Raw genomic sequence first — 20,262 nt, forward strand, 5'->3', positions numbered from 1 at the left:
GCTCCCCGGACTTCAAGATGTCCAGTGGGTTTCTTGGGCAGCGGTCGGCATAGTCCCTTCATCCTGGACTACCTTCATGCTCGGTTTTGCTTCCGTACACAGCGTCTTGTGGATTGCATACCTGCTTGTTGGGACGGCGTCTCCCGGGTTTCCTACTTGGAGGATGGCTCTCTCCATGTTGGTTTCCCTCTGCTATTTTGTATTGCCTTTGACCAATCAAGTGCTTTGAGAGACCAGACCGTTCACTCTAGTTCTCTGGAGTGATATTTGTACTCCTGGTCAGCATCTTCTTCGCAGTACTGGCATTGGATGTATATGTAAAGCAAATTGTGTTTTTTAGTCAGGTCTAACATAGTAGGTTGGCTGGCTTTACAACAAAAGATATTAGCACTAGAGGGAATTATGAGAGAAGGGTTTAGCTTCAGCACAGAAGGAGGTACGTTCTCAGGAGATGGTCGTCCCTAATCCCATAAGGGTCTTCCTCTCCCATGCGATCCGCCCATGGTACACCACCCCCAGGGGGATTGTTGTACTGTGGACGCACAGCCCTGGCCCCATGGGAAAGGTTTCCCCCTGGGGAGAAGGGATTACATCCTCAGATTCATCACAGTTCACAATTCATCCTTTTTCTTTGTAGGTATGGCAAATAAAGACAATATGCTCCTGCCCCATTCAAAGCAGTGATGCATATTACTTCAGTTAACTTAATTAGGAAAATGGGATAGGCAGCATAGAAACATTATCTATATTCACTGAAAAAACTTTAGTTAAAATTTAGTTAAATTGACCAGATTTACTGCAACAAAACCCCTGACATTTTGCGCATTTAGAAAGTCCTTACCGGCTTAACTCGGCGCGCTCCCGTTGATGTCCCCCATAATGCTATGTCCCCCATAGTGCCATTTCTTTGTAGGTTATTGTGAATCCCTTCTCTAATAATATATATGTGCTCTTAGGCTTTGCAACGACAATGCACCAAGTTAAGCCGCTCAAAACTTGATAAAAATGTGTGTAATTTCAGGGGTTTTGTTGCGATAAATCTGGTCAACTTAACTAAACTTTAACTGAACTTTTTTCAGTGAATTTTAAGGGTTTTGTTATACCTTTGTTTTTTTCCTCGCCAATGGCCAAGGCCTTCAGCTGTGATCCTATATATGTCTTTTGATCCGACTAGCCAGGGCCTTCAGCCCTAGCCAGTGAGCACGGCCTTGGTTGTGTCCACTGTATATTCTAAAACACTAGCGGTCCACTAGGAATGGCCTTCGGCCGTGACCACTATGCATGTTTTGTAAGCCCACTTTCCATGGGCAAATACTTTTTTCATTATTCCCCCTTTTTAAAAAAACGTTTTCTCGATAACCGCAGTTATAGTAACAAAGTACTACAAATAGCCACGGTGATCCATAGTCGTCAGCTAACCACGGTTATCAGAAAAAAACAGAGAAAAGAAAATGATTCCCTACCCTCCTAGTCACTCACCAGGTGGCCCTCTTCTCCTGCCCAGCTCCCACCGCTCCCATAAACGTACGTTTCCCTTCCTAGCCCTCTACCGTGCCCCCCAAACACTCATTGTTCCGTGTGACACACTTTCTTTACCACTCAGTTCTTCTTCTGTAGCTGCGGTTATCCTGACGAATAACTGTGGCTACAGGAAATCGTTTTGGGCTCTTAACTTCATCCTTAGCCCCTTCCAACTCCCCAATTTCACATGGTGTCCACCCCACCTCTAGCCTGATGCCATTTAACCATTTTCCTCCTCCACATGGCATTTTTCTGCCTTTTTGTTTTCATTTAGCCGCAGGTACAACTGTAGTAGAACTGTGGTTCTCTCTCGCGTCATGGGGGTGTGGGAGATTGTGGATTTTTCATTTCTGAAAAGCCTCTCTTTTGTGAAGCACCATGGGAGATCTCTATAATTTTGGTAGAAGGGGGCACCCCTTCTGCGTCAAATATTTTAAAAAGTAGTGGAAGCAATAACCCCAACCCCCTCGGGAACTAGAGTCAACACTTTGTGTCCAAGTTGTTTCATACCTGGTCCAATTACATCCAGCGGTTTTTCGTTGTGCGGTCAAGCAGAAATTGCCCTTTTTTGTCTATGGGAAAATGAATGGGGACTAGGCTTAAAGTGTGTTTTTTGTTATCTTAACTTTTTTTATTTTGTAAGTGATCATTTTGTTATGTCTACAAAATTTCAGCCAAAACCGTTGTACAAGTCAAAAGTTATTAGCAAATAATTTTTTGTATTTCCTTTGGTACTCAACATGCAAACGCAGCACTATGATAAAGAGAAGCAAGGACTTGTGTTATGTGCTCATCATTACAGTAGCCACAAACCAAAACAAAAAACATAAAAAGTCGAACGGTTCATAACAGCCAATTTAAAGGTTGATTACTGAATGTCTACAAAGTGGCACATTAAGAACCTCTGTAATGCCATTAGCTCACCCCCATTATAATGAACACAGGAAGTACAGTAAAATGCATCCAAATTACTATTTCCTTTGACATATCCCAATAACATTACTGGCGTACCTGTTTGTTCTCTATAGCATCAGTTTCTCGCTCGTGGAGGTTGATAAAATGGTTGTGTAGGTCGCGTGCATCTTCTCGGCTGGCCATCACCACCTCTGCGGAAGTCTCCATAGAAGCCCTCTTCCTCCTGTGTGTAAACAGCATATTTCAGGCTTTTATGTCCGGAAGAAAGCAATACAGACATTTTGATTGTGTTCAGCATTTTAGTCTGTCAATGATACCAAACTAGTTTACTTAATTTAGTTTTCTTTTGGTAAATGCAGGACATTTCAACCGACGCCTTGGCAAAATCAATAGGCTTGGGCTTCAATGTTCTAATAGTGAGAATGTAAGTGGGTGGGGGGATATCGTTGCATGGATGGATGAGTGAGTGAGTGAGTTAACAAGGTTGTATGGCGGGTGGATAGATGAGTGATTGTGGATATATGAAGGCGTATGAATGGATGTATGAGCTGCTTTCAGGTGTCAAAGCAATTCTAAAAGTGCTGATGGCATAATGTGGAATGTTTGCGCAGTTCTGTTTATTTGTGGTTTATAGCCATTGCAGTTTGTGGGTGCAATGTTTGGTAAGCTCCAAGGAGAGCCATTCGCGTAATTAATTCTCAGGTGGGTAATTTCTGGGTGTAGGATTGAAAGGCAAAAATCCTTCTACTGACCTTCAAGTGGTAGTGGGGGGCTTGTAGTAATTGGATGAGCTGTGTCATGAGAAAGAACTTCGGGGCTAACATAACCCACATGTTTCTTATCCAGTCACAAAGTCAATAGGGGATAAAGAAGAGGTTGGACACAACATATCTTCATAAATGCTACTTATTAAAGACGAGGGGTATAACTAGAATTCAGGCCAAAGGATAACCCATCCAATTGCATGCCTTGTTATTCAAAACCCAACCTTCCCCCTCCCCCTTCTTCCTACCCACTTTGGTCTTGTGAGTTCAGGTTTGTGCATTACCCAAGTGTCTCTGGTAATCAGAAGCAGAAGCAACAAGTCCCCCAATTAAATATCAAGTCAGGCAATCCAATAGATGGGTGAAAGCAAATGAAAAGTCCTCAAACAAAATCAATCTCTCCTGTATCTTCCCACCCTTGGGAATCTCTCTCAGGATCACTTCCCATCACTCAGTCTTTTGGCAAGGTGTGGTTCTCGATCTTTGTGCGTTTGTAGGGATATCTCAAGGACTCAGATCTACAGAAATCCTCACATTGTCTCTGTCTGGGGAAGTAGCCTACAGTTTAGCTGCATGAGGTGCCGATTCTGAGCCTGCTGCTCACAGAAGGGATTAGAAGAGCACTGAGCAGGGCAATTATTAGCCCTTGTGTTGGACCAGGGCTAAATATGGCCCTGGTTCAACACAAGGCCTCTATCAGGTCTGTGTCTCAGGGTACAGGCTCTAGTGCCCACCAGCCCCTCTCCCATCCTCAATGCCTGTGTCACATGCTCGTTCCCACGGGCTTCTATGTCTTTACTCCTCCTTGTCCAACTGTTTTTCCTGCACTGTCTCAATGGTTTGCCTCGCTCCTCCACTTCATCCAGGCTCTCACCTGTCTTCCCCTGCTCGAACATTTCTTGTGATTTCTTCCTGCCACCTTTGATTACTTCCAAATCTCTCTCTCCTCCAATATCTGATGTTAGTCCTCTCGTCCCACCCTACTTTTCTTCTCTACTATCGCCTTCTGATGTTCACCTTCTCCTACCACCTCCCAGTGTTCCTTTAACTTCCTTTTGATTTTCAATCTCCTGCAACCTTCGTATGTTCACTTCCTCCTTCCCTTTCCTCCTGACTCCTCCCTCGATGGTCACCTGATGTTCTCTTTCAACTCCTCTCTCCTAAAGCTTCTGTCTTCATTCTCAAGCCTCCTGCTCTCAACTTCTCACTCTCTCTGAAACTAGACTGCCTCTAGCTCCTTCTCCAGCCTGTAAGCTAGGCGCTTTTATGCGTGGGCTGGCCAATATTTGGTATTACCCAAATTGACCTTTTACAATTGACCTTTTGCACAATTGACCTAATTATAGTGTCCTAACTGACCTTCTGCACAATTGGCCTTTAAATTATTTTAGTTATTTTATATATGTATTGGATTGGTTTTGGATTACAAATAATATAAGGGGATTGTGTGAGGGGTTGCAGGGGTTTTTGGATTGGGTGGGGGGTTGTACGGGGTTTCCCCCCGCATATATGTCCTAATTGACCTTATAAATTAGGACAATTCTCCCGAGGTCAATTGTGAAAAGGTCAATTAGTATATAACCCAGTATTTGGGACTGTAATCAGAGTTTCACTTGTGTGCTTTTTACTGGAGAATTCTGGACTGGTTAATTGTGTTTAGCTGAGGGGGGATAGGGTGTGACTTCCGACCATAGGCCCAAGTACCACGGTATTAAGATCGCAGGCCACCATTTAGGTTTTCTACACAAGAGTACTCACACATTCCTTCTGCAGCCTCAACACTTCTTCATGGCTCTTTCCGTTCCATTGTTATATGTTCTCTACCCACCCAGGGCATCCATTAGTTGCGCGCACAGGTGGAAGACCACTCTTACTCGCTTTATTTGCATTTTTGATGAGAATTCTCCTGCATAATTTTCCCTGTTCTATGTGTGGGTATAATAGTTTTAAGGGGCAGTAGGAGTATTTTGCGCCTCAAAGAAGGCTGTACAGTAATTCTTCCTTAAAGGGTCAGCAAAGCATAATGGCAACATGTAGCGATCCCATGCCACCCGCAGGTGGCATGGTGGAGTAGCATGGGGATGATGCACATGGCCACGCACGGTATGGCTGGTGGTGGTGGTACCCGGCAATGTAACGGAGTGAGGTCTTTAAAAAGATCTTCAGAGTAGTTGCATTATTTGCACAACAGAGGTTCACAGAATTGGTAGCACTTAGCACAGCGACACGTTTAGCACATTGCACTTTATATTGAGTTTTAAATGTGTTTTAAATGTACAGTTGTATTTTTATCATCTTGTATATTTACCAGGTTACCCACCGTAGTGACCACCTTACTCCTAGTCCATAGTCCCCTTTCCTCCATACTTGTGGGACATCTCTCCATCCTGTGGGACGGGACCGGAGCACTTTGTAAAAAGCATCCACATTTTTGTCAGAAATGTGTCCCTCCTCTCTTTCCTGCGTGAGGCCCGGTACGCGGCCGTAACCCCGCCCACCTTGGCTCCACCCCGCGCATTGCCCATCAGTCCTTTTCTATCGCCATGTCAAAGACCCATTAGCAATAACAGAGGAACCTTATTAGAGGGGACGGCGGGCGGGCGGATGGAGGAAAGGGAACTATGGACTAGGAGTAAGGTGGTCACTACGGTGAGTAACCTGGTAATACTCCTACGTCCCGTCCCCTTTCCTCCATACTTGTGGGAGATTCCCAAGCACTCCTTACAGGAACTACGGGTGGATGGAAATACCCCTTACTGAAACAGGTTCTTCAGCACAGCCTGACCAAACTGAGCGTCAGCTCTTGAGCTCATGTCGAGACAGTAATGCTTACAGAAAGCAGATGGGGAGGCCCAAGTAGCTGCCCTAGCGATGGCTTCCCAGGGGACATACTTCTGAAAAGCAACCACGGTTGCCTTGCCCCGCACCAGGTGTGCATGGATACCCTTAGGAGGTTTCAGCCCTTAGACGGTGAAAGGCTCCGTGATGCAGGCAGCGATCCACCTAGAAATAGTTGCCTTAGACGCTGGCTTGCCCTGAGGGTTACCGAAGGTCACAAAAAGTTGAGAAGAACTTCTTAGCTCGAAAGTCTTGTCCAGGTAGAACTTAAGAGCTCTTTGGACATCAAGACAGTGTAGAACCCTTTCAGCCTCTGAGGCAGGGTTCGGAAAAAAGACCGGAAGGGAGATCGACTGATTCATGTGGAATTCAGTCACCACCTTCGGTAGAAAAGCCGGGTTTGTCCGAAGGACTACCTTGTCCTTTTGAAAGACCAAGAAAGGATGCTCCACCGACAATGCCTGGAGCTCACTCACTCTCCTCGCAGACGTAACAGCGACCAGAAAGGACACTTTCCAAGACAAGAACTTGAGGTCCATCGTAGCCATTGGTTGAAAGGGTTTATGGCACAGCGCCGTCAGGACTACATTTAGGTCTCATGGCGGGTGCAGATTACGAACCGGAGGGTAGAGGCGTGTCAAGCCAGCAAAATGCCTCTTCACCACTGGGTTAGTTAGAGAATAAGAATACAGGTCTGTAGAAAGGTAAGTGGAAACCGCTGAGAGATAAGTCCTGCATGACAGAACATGAACCCCTGACTCTGCTAGGGAGGACACGAAGGACAACACCGTGTCAATCGTGGCCACCCTCGGATCCAACTTCTTCTCCAAACACCAATGACAGAATCTGAGCCATTTACTCTTGTATTGAGATCTGGTCGAGGGTTTCCTGGCTGCCTGGATAATTCGCATGTTATCCGCAGACAAACTAAGATGCTCTAAAGACTTGAACTCAGGCACCATGCCGCCAAGCTGAGCGATTGTGGGGAGGGTTGCCACATCTGTTGTTCCCCTTGGTGAAGAAGATCGGGAGTTACTGGTGACCTGATCGGTGGACACACCGACAGGTGTTGAAGTTCTGAGAACCAAAACCTGGCCGGCCACCACGGGGCTATGAGTAGAAGGGAACAGTTTGCCGAATTCTTCAACTTCCAAATTGCCCGGTGAACTAGAGGCAGAGGCGGGAAGGCGTAAGCACTCATGTTGTGCCATGGAATCTCGAGAGCATCCCCCAGAGAGGAGGCTCCCAGCCCCCCTCTAGAGGCATACGGAGGAAGCTTCTTGTTCACCGCCGTAGCAAAGAGGTCCACCTTTGGTGTGCCCCAACGCGAGAAAATCCATGAGAGGACCTCCGCCTTCAATTCCCACTCATAGCTGACCACTGTCCGCCGGCTGAGGGCATCCGCTGTGACATTCAGCTGGCCCAGGATGTGCACTGCAAGCAGCCAGACACCATGAAGCACGGCCCACTCCCAAATCTGGATGGACAGGTCCACGAGGGGGGGAGACTTCGTTCCCCCTTGCTTTTTTATGTAATAAATTGACACCACCTTGTCTGTTCTTATGCGGACCACCTTGTTGACAATGAGCGATCTGAACGCCTTGAGCGCTAGGAAGATCGCCAGAAGCTCCAAATGATTTATGTGCAGGAGCTTGTCCTGAGGCGACCAGAGGTCCGAGACCTGAAGGAGATCCAACGTCGCACCCCACGCTAGAAGGGAGGAGTCCGTCGTGATCGTCACCGACATCCTGAAACCCTGCGCCCCCAGACAGATTGCTGACAGATGACCACCAATCCAGGTCCACTCATGGAATCCGGAATCAGAATCCGCATGGAATCCGGATCCACTGCCTGACGCCATGAACTCCGAAGAGCCATCTGGTTCCGTCTCATTTTGAGACAAGCAAGAGGAAGAGCCAGTACACACGAGGCCATGAGGCCCAAAAGCCTCTGGAACCACCAGGCCGACATGCTCTCCGACTGCGCAAACATCTGACATGTGGCTAACAGATCCGCCATTCTGTCCCCGGTCAGATACACTCTGCAGTCGATCGTGTTCCAACGAAAACCCAGGAAGATCAGGTTCTGTGAGACCGTCATGGAGGATTTCCGCCAGTTCACCGACAGCCCAAGATGGAACAGGAGCTGAAGGGGAGACTGAAGGTTGCCCGCTGCTGCCAGCGGACAAGGGCTGCGTAAGAGCCAGTCGTCCAAATAAGGATACACATGGATACCCTGGCGACGAAGATAGGCCGCAATCACCGACATCTTCGTGAAGACACGCGACGCCGAGCTGAGGCCAAAAGGAAGCACCCGAAACTGGAAGTGCTCCTCTCCCAAAGAGAAGCAGAGATATCTCCTGTGTACATTCCAAATCAGGATATGCATATACGCATCCTGAAGATCCACAACGCTGAGCCAATCACCCATCTGCAAGGAGGAGCGTATCTGGCTGGGCGTAATCATCTTGAATTTCTCTTGGGGTAGGAAAAGATTGAACTGGGAAAGTTCTAGGATGGTGCGCAGGTCAGCCTGGTTGGGTTTGGGCACCGTAAACAGCCGGGAGTAGAAGCCCTCCCCTCGCTCCCCAAGGGGAACGGGTTCCACAGCTCTGAGGTCCAGAAGATTCTGAACTTCGGCCTTGAGGGAGGGTGAGCCCGACAGCTGAAATGGAGGGTTGAGGGGTGTGGTAGGGGGTAAAGGTAAGCGGAAGCCCGCTCAAGCAACTGACAAGACCCATCTGTCTTCTGTGATGGTCTGCCACGCCTTCCAATGAGACGCAATGCGTCCTCCCACCGGGGTCTCATGCGAGCGCGGAAAACCCTCATTTGGCAGGCTTGTCGGTGGCGGTGCCACCTGAACCTGATGAGGATGCTGAGGAGCGGGAGAAAAACCGCGTGCGTTGTTGTCTACGGCGGTTATTCCCCGCAGGAGTATCCACTCTGCGAGATTTGCGGTCGAGGAAGCCCCTAAAACCAGAGGAGGGTCGACTTTGCGACAACTGTCTCTGGGATTTGAAAGGAGCTTTGACCAGAACAGACAATGATTTAGCTGCCTGAGTGCTATCCTTGGTCTTGGTGAGCTCTACATTAGTAGTAGAATGAAAAAGCTCCCTACCATCGAAAGGAAGGTCCAACACCTTGTCTTGCACTTCCTTAGAAAATTTAGTGGCATGCAGCCACGCCTGCTGTGAGGTATCAACCCCAAGCATCAGGCCCCGAGCCGAGGTGTCTACGTGATGAGCCGCAGCCTCCAGGAGATCCTGGAAGAAGACCCTGGCATCGGAAAGGCCTCCTTTGAAGTCTTCCAACTTCTCGATCGGGATGTGCTCCTCAAACTCCGACAGACCTTTCCACATCCGCATTTTAGCTCCCGCCAATATCAACTCAGCGTTGGCCTGCCTGGGCTGCAAGGCTGAGTTGGCAAAGATTTTCCTCCCTAGGGAGTCCAGGAACTTGTCCTCCTTTCCCGAGACCCGAGTAGCCGTCGTGGAAGAGGATGCTGCAGGTCTGGATTGCAACGTAGCCGCAGCCACCACTGTGGAGGAGGGAGGCGGAAAAGACGACACAGCCACCTCTTCCGAAGAATACAGCCTGTACCTCGCGTCAATCTTTTTATTGACAAAAAGTCCCGAGTGTGGCCTTTCCCAGACTCTTCGGACCTCGGCCAGAACGTCCTTCTGCAGGAACAGGCCGGTACGCTCCAAAGGGGACAGGGTGAACGCCCCAGAAAGCACGCCCTCCTGCGGAGCGGGTGCCTCGGGCACCGGAACATCTAAGAAACTCATCATGTCCAGTACCCGGTCATGAAAGGCTCTGATAGAGCGGGGAAGGTCCTTGTTGTCCTGATCGCCTTGAGGGTCATCTGACAGGTCAGGTTCCTGCTGAGCCGTGTCAGGCACTGCCTTGTCCACTGGGGACAATGGAGGCAAAGGTGGAAGAGCAGAGGGAGGCCCAACGGGCAAGGGAGGCGCCGGCGGAACCACCGGAGGAACGGGTGGAGCCAGAGGCGCAGGTGGAGATATCTCCTTGAAAAGCCCTTTGAAATACTCCCTCATGGGGTCTGTGCGCATAAGCGCTTGAAATTTACCGAAAAATGCGTCCTCAGGAGATTGTTTCGGGACCTGAGGAGGCCTCATGAGGTGGACAAATCCAGGGACGTAACGGGGAAGGGTGCCACACCGGCCCCTCCACTGACGTATCCACATAAATCAAAGAAGCCGCCCCCGCGGGCAACGGAACATTGTGCGGATGAGGCATCCGGGCGTTCCAATCATAAACCGGCCGGTAAGGATGCGCACAAGGGACCTTAGGTTCACCCAAGGGACTGAGCCCTACACCAGAGGCCGATGGCGTAGTTGTAGGGGTAGCCCCTAAAATGGCCGCTGTGGTCGTGGCGGGAACGGGCGCCATTTTGTGCTCATCTGAGGGGAACTGCGGAACATGAGGAAGTGAGGCAGGGGTCCCCGTCGATGGATCAGGGGTCTTAATCTTAGACTTAACATAAGGAACCTCGGCAGAGCTGGTACTATGAGGCCTGGAATGTTTTTGTGACATACCAACCGCCAACTGAGCCTTCGAAGGAAGGACCTCGGCACTGCCGGTAAAAGAAGAACTTTGCTTCTTTGCCCCCTCAACAGATCTGGTGTCGCCGCCAGAGCGGGAATGGTGTGAAACAGTCTTCACTGGTAAGGCCTTGCCAGGCCTCTCAGAAATGTTGGTAACTTTAGCCTCTGAAAGAGGGACCTCAAACCCACGTCCGATGACAGCCTTATCTGCGTGGGCCTCGAACATACGTTCGGTGGCAGCAAGCCCCACCAAGGCCTCGGGGCGCACCCCGGTTTTATTTTTGAGGGAAGCCGACAGAGAGGCCTCAGAGCAAGCTCCGGTACCCCACGACTCAGTAGAACTGGGTCTACAAACAGCCCCCACAGGAGGGGCCTCGGAGCGTACTCTGGTATCCACAGGCCCCTTACGGAGACCCTCAGAGAAAACTCTGGTACAATTATTAGGCCCAACGGGCACCTCAGGGCGAACCCCTGTGGCAGAGTGATCAATGCCCCTCCCGGCCCGAGAGGAACCCGGAAAGGTATCCCCCGGCCGGGGTGCTCTGAAAAGTAAGGAACTTACCGGGCGTTTCTTCTTCTCGTCGATGAACGCCAGAAAATGCGAAGGAGGAGTTCGTCTGAACACCTCCTCCCACCGCTCCAACCGACGTTGAAGTGCCCGGACTGAAAGGGAGTCACAGTAAAAACAGGAGTCCCAACAGTGTTCCGGACCCAAACACTCTAAACAAAGAGGATGGGGATCTGCCCTCGCGAAGTGACGGTGACACGATGAACAAGCTGGAAAGTCTAACTTGAAAGACAGACAGACTAGTAAACGAACGCTAGCAAGAGCCAGGGAGGAAAAAAGGGAAGAAAATCTTCCGAGGATGCAAGTGCGTCCCTCCCCGATCGAGTGGAGAAAAGGACTGAGGGGGCGATGCGCGGGTTGGAGCCAAGGTGGGCAGGGTTATGCCGGCCCCCGCGCAGGAAAGAGAGGAGGGACACATTTTTGAAAAAAATGTGGATGCTTTTTATAAAGTGCTCCGGTCCCATCCCACAGGACGGAGAGATGTCCCACAAGTATGGAGGAAAGGGGACGGGACGTAGGAGTAATGTGTTTATACCTTCTGGTTTAATTCAAGGGTGATGATGTTACTGAATGAGTATTAAACATTCTTAAAAGAACTATAATTGTTCAATTGATAGGGGTATTGATAGGAGTATTTAGACTATCTATACAAGCAGTTTAGGACGATTTGTTTGTCTAACCAGGAATACCTTCCTGCTTCTTTATCAAATTACCCCTGGGATCTCCCAAAGTTGAAGTAAGTCAATGGGGAGAAGGTAGTTTGCAAAACTGTCCTAATAGAGAGGCATAATAGGGCCAACTGGGCCCCTGCTGGTCCTCTTTCTCTTTATTCTCGGAGGAGGTGGTCTGCAAGGCTATGCATTTGATTAAATCTAGTTCGCCATCTGACCCGGTGCCTCTGGGTGTGATAAAAGAAATTTCGTCTGTTCTCTTAGGTGAGATCACGGCAGCAGTGAATTTTTCTTTTCTGTCGGGTTTTATTCCTCCGGAGCTTAAAGCTGCCTTGGTCATACCACTTCTGAAGAAACCGTCCTTAGATTTGTTGTCTGTGCCCTCCACCTTTCGCCCTATTTCTCTTCTTCCTTCTCTGATGAAACTTTTGGAATCACTGGTCTCTCCTATGCTGTCCTCTTTCTTGAATCCACCAATTTTCTTGACCCGGCCCAGTCTGGTTTTCGTCTAGGCAGAGGTACGGACAGTGTCCTTGTCTCTGTTCCAGATGACATGGCCAGGCTTCAGGACGCAAGTGGGGCAGGGGGGGTCAGGGCCCTGATTTTATAAGATCTCACTGCGGCCTTTGACACAGTGGACCATGCTGCCCTGCTGACTCGCCCGGGGCAGATTGTTATCTCTGGTCAGGTATTGGTGTGGTTCCCTTCTTTTCTGCCTGATCGATCCCAATCTCTTTCTCTTACTCCTTTTATTTCCAATTCTTCACATCTCAGCTGCGGTGTCCATCAGGGGTCCACCTTGTCCCCTATTCTTTTCAACATTTAAATCTTCCTGTTGTTGCATCTCATCCTTTCCTTCGGCGTCAGGTGCTATTCGTATGCCAACGACACCAAGATTTTGATCCTTCTAGATCTTGATCCATCGGAGGTGTTGGTGTGCCTTCATAGGTGCCTGGCGGCCGTGGGGGAGTGGATGGGCCACAACTGATTGAAACTGAATGGGGACAAAACAGGGGTGTTGGTATTGGGTTCTCCCCCGGATCCCTCACTTTGGGTTGCCTCGTTCTGGCCTTCTTCTTTGGGTTCACTCCCTGTGCCTTCCGTTAGGGAAAAAAATGTAGGGGTGATCATGTCTGACACTCTGTCTATGGATGCCAAAGTGGTTGCGGTGCGTCAGGCTGGTCATCTCCACCTAAGAATTCTCATAAAGGTGTTACATCTGATCCCGGTATCTATGCGCCCCCTCGTAGTTGCTGAGATGATATTGAGTCTGCTAGATTATTGTAACTCTCTCTATCTCGCTCCGCCTAAGGGGCTGGTCTGGCGCCTTCAACGTCTGGTGGCCACTGGGTCGCCATACGGGGCTCACATCTCCCCAGTCTTGTGTTCCTTGCACTGGCTACTAGTAGCTCAGCACACTCAATTCAAAGCATTATTTATTGTCCATCGGGCTCTGCATGACCAGGGTTCAGAGTATCTCCATGCTAAGTTTGTGCGCTATACTCCTAACTGATCTCTGCATTGAGCAGTTGCAGGATTGTTATGTGTGTCTACTTTCCACCTAGCATGGTTGGGCTGACGGGCGGGCGGACGGACGTTCTCCATCGCCGCAGCTCAGCTGTGGAATGATCTCCCATTGTCTATTAAAATGCTGTCCAATCACCCCTTATTCGGGAAAGCATTAAAAACTCATTTATTTTTACTCTGAAGTGTTTTTTAGCTCACGTGGTTCTGCTTTGCTACTTGCTGTTAGCCACTTGCCTCTCCACAGTCATTATGTCTTTGGGTGACCCGTGCGCTATACAAGTGATCCTAACATAACATAACTTGGAGAATAATCTACATGTCATCCAAGGCTATAGACATAAGACATTTTGGTTAAAGCGTGTATCGCGGACTATGTTTCCTCTTGGTATGATCTTGACTATGAGCTAAGTATTGGTCTATTTTGTTGCACAACTCTTAGGATGCAGATGGTTCGGCCCCACACACATACGCACGCACACTCACACATGCATACAACCCTGTTCTCTCTCACAGGACTCACATTGGTGAGTGTGTACTGCTTCTGGTGCACAGACCACTAGAGCTATCCCTCTTCTACATCACAGACAGGTAATGCTGGAACACTCCCAGGCAAAGATGGATAAAGCAGTACGTCCCTCACCCACACAAGATATAAAGATAAGGCATGTATTACCTTGCAGAGCATAGACAAGGCTGTGCACCTCTTGCTCTACAGACAGGTAGTACTTCCCATCTCCCATTGTGCACACGGTTACAATAGCATTGTAGCACTCCCTCCACACAAACAGACTTGTACCTTTTCCCACTAAACTGAGGGGTAGAGTTTCCCTTCTCCCAACTGCACACACAGAGTTTAACCCCTTTTCTTATCGAAGCTAGGTGATACGCAGTCACGCTCCAATGCACTGAACGATTTTTAGCTCTCTCTCGACCCACAGAGAGTTGCACTAGTGGGGCCTATATGCACACGTTCGCAGTTGCCATAGGCAGTAATAGTTATCTCCAGTGAAAGAGTGCACCAGACTCTAGACCCAGCTTTTTGGGAGACATGCAGTCAGGAGAAGTTACAAATACTTCAGGATGAACATTGGAAGTGTGCCTGTGGTAGGTCTGTGTGATTATTTAGTCACTTTTACTCTTTCCCAGCTGAGTTGAAAAGCACACAGGGGTCCACTAGCACGAGCCAACACATCACCATATGGAAATTAAAGCCCGTGAGAAAGTGTACTAGGCAAAATCTTTGTTTTCAAGATTTTGGGAGTGTTGAGATGATGCGCTCCCTTCCTAAAGGTAGAACGTTATGCTCCGCCGTATTCCAGACTGGGAGAGATGCACCGTGCTACAGAAAAAGATTTTGTGAACATGATGCATCAAAATGGATGGAAAAAAAGAAACAACCCTACCACAGATTATAAAGAGCTTTGATAGCCACCCAATCCAACAGCAAGAAAAATAGGTTTTTTACCACATCATTAACACCCAGGCTTCTCCCTACAATTATAACTCGGGCATGGAGACTTCTAACACAAAGATACTTCCAAAACAGATGTTACTCCAACGCAGAGTCCTAAATGCATGCCTTAATCTCTCTGAAACTTTCACAACTAACAGAGAGCATTTAAAGACATACATGAAACCAGACAAGATGAACTCTGGACACAACCAGAAATTGATATAAATACCAATATGAGCAAGGGGAATGTTGACTCCCCATTTTACCTCCCACACATTCCTAGTAAAAATATGCAACAACCGATAGAGCACAAACTGTCACTGCAGAGCTAACCCCACTCATACAACTGAAGAATCCTGTAATGGCATAGCTGGACATATAGGTACCTTTGAGCAGCATGTTTTTTATCCTGAATAGATCACCCCCAAAACAGAGTGATAACATCTCATCACTCAGAATATTTCTTTTCCCATGACCTCATGATTATTGGATGATCTGGAACACATGACCAGCTGTTCTTCAAGAGAAGAAACATATTGACAGCTGTGAGTAAATTGAGGAAATAAGGCTTCAATGCAATGGGCCCACTGGTCATTTTGCTGGGGGAGGATGTCGACGCGGTTTATCCTCTCAAAGGTTCTGAAGCAATGTTAATTACTCACCTGTTAGCAGCCCGAATCGCATTGGCAAGGAGTTGGAGGAGGTGGAAGGCCTGCAACTCAACATCTGGCAGTATATCATTTGGAAGATTACCTCTGCAGAGATCTATATTACTGTGGAGATCTGTGCCACCGACAGGGGATGTTTGTCCAGCTACATCAGGGTGTTGTTCCCTCTCCATGGGATTTGTGAGAGGTTTACGCTCAGATCCATTAATACACAGGTGCTTAAATATCTCTTGTTGGTGGGATTTCTGGCTGCCATATTTGTTTCCTCTGACAGCGCAGTGATGGTTGGATGCTGGTCTGTTATGATGCTGGCTCAATGGGGTGTGTTGTGTGCTTGTAATGTCCTACCTGCTAGTCCATGACTCACTTCTCCATTGATGGCAACATTATTGTAGTCTCCAGTCATGTGAAAACATTGGGTGCTTACCTAGATGCTGAACTCTCCATGCAAAAAAAATGTTATGGCCCTTTCCTCCTCGGCAGCTTACTCCACCAAGTTCATTAATCTGAGCAGAACATTTCTGTACCCTGGTAACTGGCTCACGCTAGCCAGAGCTATCATCGGTAGTAAACTGGTTTATTTTAATGCCATCCTCTCTGGCAACTCGACCAAAAACATTACCAAACTTCAACTGATCCAAAACAATGCCCTGTGGGCCTCAAGCGAGGCGTGAGGCTCACTGGCTGCCTATCAAAGTCTGCGTAGAGTTTAAAATGTTATTGATTACTTACTAGTGCATACAATTCAAAGTTTGGCAGGTTTATGCCCCCCTTATCGCAACTGTTCTGCAGCTTCCACAGGGCCACCCTATTCCTAGAGTTGCCCCATATGAAGCCCCTGCACATACCATGGAGTCTCACGAAGAAGTGTCTGGGGATCAAGTATGGGACATTCACAAAAAAGTGCAAGAGTCTAGGCATGACAACCATTTTAAGCAGTGCTGCTCTCCCCATCATGGCCAGGGGTAACCTAGACCAGAACACCATGCTATTCTTAATACCCTCAATCACTTTCATTGTATTATGTCTGTGCTCCATCTCTATCTTATGATAAATATTCACACCCAGGTACTTAAATGTCACGGTCTGCCAGGGTATCCGCAGGACAGGTAGCCCCGCCGATGGGATGCTCTTATACCTTCCCAAGGGGAACATGCTGGACTTCCCGGGGTTCACCGATATGCCCGAGAGGGTGGCATAACGATCCATCACCTCCAGCACGTACTGCAGGTTTTCTTCCGGGTAACGCAGGTAGAGAAGCATATTGTCTACATACAACGATATCAGGTGTGTGCCCCCCGCTGTGCGGATCCCAACCTCCTCGTATTGTTGCCGCAGGCATATTGCTAGCGGTTCTAATGCCAAGATGTATAACATGGGTGACCAGGGGCAACTCTGTCTGGTCCCCCTGCTGAGTTGCCATTTGTCTGAAATTGTGGGGCCCGTTTTAACTCTCGCAGTCGGGGAACTGTATAGCAACTGGACCCATCTGGTATATACAGGTCCCATCCCGTACCCTTTCAGGGTCGCCTTCAACCACGGCTACCTCACTGAGTCAAAAGCTTTCACCGCATCTAGTGACACGATGGCCATCTCATCTGAGTCTTCCTTAGTATGATCAATAATATGGTGCAGCCTCCTGTGGTTATCTGTGATGTTTCTACCAGGGACGTAGCCCGTTTGGTCTGGGTGTATCAGCTTGCCGATAACCCTCTTTAGTCTGTTGGCTAGCACTGCTGTGAGTATTTTGCTATCCTGGTTAAGCATGGACAGGGGCCTATAGGACCCGCATTCCGTGTCTGGCTTACCTGGTTTCAGGAGCGGGACGATCACCGCCTCGCGGAGTGACTCCGGCAGTTCCCCCTGCTCATATGCTTCATTAAACATAGCCAGCAGCGGCTGGAGTAGCTCCTGCTTGTATGCTTTGTAAAATTCACTGGGTAGCCCATCCGACCCGGGCGCTTTACATGTGGGGAGGTGTTGGATCACCGCTTCCAGTTCGTCTACGGTAATGGGGGTGTCCAGATCTGCGCGTTCTAGGTCATCTAAGGTGGGCAGCCCCACCTCCTCTTTTGTTTCCAGTATTTCCTGGCTCATGTCCTCTCCTGTATCCTCATATAAACGTCTGTAGTACTTGAGGAACTCCCCATTTACCCCCTCCTGGGTGTTATAGGTTCGACCTACCGCATCCCTAACCTCTCTGAACACTGAACGGGGAGTTTCCTTTTTATATAGCAAGGCCAGTAGCCTACCTGGCTTATCCCCCCCTGCATGCAATCTCTCCGTATATTTCCTGTAGTTTAGTTTGCATAATCTATCCCAGAGTTCCATGTAAGCTAATTGTAAATCTTTTATTTTAGCGCTGTTCTTGCGGTCGGTCCCCACACTACGAGTAAGGCCCTCCAGCCCCCTTTCTGTTTCCAGCAGTTCCCGTTCAATACCCCCTTGGAGCCCTTTGGATTTCGATATGGCTACCCCACGCACCACCACCTTGAATGCCTCCCATACTGTTCCCACCGAACATACACTGCCCGTATTAATTTCAAAAAATTCCTCGATAGCCTCCCTCAGATCCTCTCGAAATTCTGCATCCTGTAGAGCCTCAGTTCTGAGCCTCCATGTCGGGATACGTGCCCTGGCGGGTTGATGCTGCCACTCTACCACTAAAGGCGAGTGGTCGGATAGTACCCTGGCCTTGTATTCGGCCCCCACCATTTCACCTGCTATCTCCGCCGCAGCAAACACATAATCCAACCTTGTGTGCAGGTCATGTGGCGCTGCGTAGTGCGAATACTGCCTATCCGTTGGGTGTAACCTTCTCCATACATCCTCCAGACCGAGGTCTATCAGTAGGGCCCGCAATGCTTTAGCTGCTGGTGCTGGCTTCCCAGATTTGTCATCTGACCTATCAATCCTGGGGTTCAGGGTGCAATTGAAATCCCCCCCCCACACCATCGCACCACCCGCCAGGGGGCTAATTGTACTGTATAGGGACCTAAAATATGCTGCTGTATCATGGTTAGGGGCATACAAATTTACAATGTTCACCTCCCTGTTTTCCAGGAGCCCCGCCACCACCACCATCCTGCCCACTGGGTCTATTGTCGAGCTAAGCAACCGAAACGGCACATGCGGTGCCACCCAGGTGATAACCCCCCTTGCAAATGCCGAGTATGTGGCACCTATGACATTCCCTTTCCATTTCCTTCTAACCACCTCCAGCTTCTCCTTGGTGAGGTGGGTCTCCTGTAGCAAGGCTATGTCGATGCGCATCCTCTTTAAATACATTATCACTTTGTTGCGTTTCAGGTAGCTATTGAGGCCCCGCACATTCCAGGTCACCACTCTAAGATTACCCGACGCCATCTACTCAATGTACTCCCCCTCCGCCTTCCCCTCCCCTCCTATCTTCCCTGATGACTCTTTGTCCGACTCTTGGCCCTCCCACCCTCAACAACCCCCCCTTCCCCAAACCTCCCCCTTTTCCCTTTCCCAAACTCTACCCCACTGCACAACCCTTCCCCTCCCCCCGCCCTTCCCAGCCCCAACAAGTGCCCAGCTCCATCCCTGGATCTCAGGCCCACTCGCGTCTGATCCTATCTCGTAACCGAAGACTAGGACCCCGCGGGGCGTCACCAATCTAACAGTGACCTAACTAACTATACCACTAAGGGGTTTTAGGGATTGTCTCCCGGAGCTCCCATTCAACTAATTAGGATAGTTGCATCCAACGGATCTTGCCAGCACATATTTGCCGCAACCCACTCCCGCATTCTTATTGAACACTATATTCAAGTCCCAATGTCTTCGTCCGATCAGGATTATACCATCTGACGGATCTTGCCATCATATATTACTGCGACACAATCCCCAACAGCTGTATATGATGCCAAGTTCTATTCCCAATGTCTTGTGTTATGACGCCAGGGATGACCCCGCTGCACGCTACTTATCTGCTGCTGCTCCCGTCTGGATTTCCGATTCCTGAGGGCGACCCTGCATGTCTAGCCAGTCCATAGCGTCCTCCGGCGTCTCGAAAAACAGAGTTTTATTCTTATAGAACACTTTCAGTTTGGCCGGGTAGAGCAACATATATCGGTAGCCGGCTTCTCTCAACCTCCTTTTCACCGCCCCAAAGTTCATCATGCTACGCTGTAATTTTCGCCGGCCCCCTTTCTATCGTCCCTCTCTTCCGGAAGAATTCGAGTATCCTCTCCCGATCCCGATAGTTCAAGATCTTAGCGATTAGCGGCCGCGGAGGGGCCCCCGGGGGCGGTCTCCTTGTCAAGGCCTTGTGCGCCCTCTCAACTGCAAACCCCTGGGTCAGTGCTCCGCCAGTTATTTCCTGCAAGAGCATGGATTCCACATATTCAGTTGGGTTAGGCCCCTCCATTCCTTCTGGCAGACCAACAATGCGAATATTATTGCGTCTAGCGCGCCCTTCCGCCTCCTCTGCCCTGTTTTCCAAGTTGCCCACACGCTGCACGAGGGCATGGAGCTCCGATCCGTGGGCGGCGCATGCCGCCGTATTCGTGGCCATCTCCTTTTCCAAGTTTCCGGTGCGCTCCGCCAGTGTATGCACATCTTGTCTCAACAGATTGACTTCCTCCTGGACCGCTCCGATCTTGAGGTACAGACCCACTTTCAGTTCATCCGTTGCCAAGCCCAGTTTGGTCTCCCAGGAGACTTTCAAGTCTGCAATCGCTGCCAGCACTTCCTGGATCGTGCCCGGGTGTCTCCGCTACTACAGCAGTAGTGTCTTTGCCCTTG

The 20,262-nt window shown here is 49.2% G+C and overlaps 1 protein-coding gene across 4 annotated transcripts in view; it reads right to left on the reverse strand.

Annotated features, from left to right (window-relative positions):
• Positions 1–20,262, reverse strand: part of TDRD3 (tudor domain containing 3) — a 1,496,528-nt gene that overhangs the window by 69,398 nt on the left and 1,406,868 nt on the right. For all 4 annotated transcript variants that reach the window (XM_069639413.1, XM_069639412.1, XM_069639414.1 and 1 more), the window contains exon 13: positions 2,533–2,659. In XM_069639413.1, coding sequence (XP_069495514.1) covers positions 2,552–2,659 — 108 coding nt within the window. In that variant the 3' untranslated portion in view covers positions 2,533–2,551. The remainder of the gene's footprint in view (positions 1–2,532; positions 2,660–20,262) is intronic.

This window comes from Ambystoma mexicanum, chromosome 7q (assembly GCF_040938575.1).
Source record: "Ambystoma mexicanum isolate Mex_15411 chromosome 7q, UKY_AmexF1_1, whole genome shotgun sequence".
NCBI lineage: Eukaryota > Metazoa > Chordata > Amphibia > Caudata > Ambystomatidae > Ambystoma > Ambystoma mexicanum.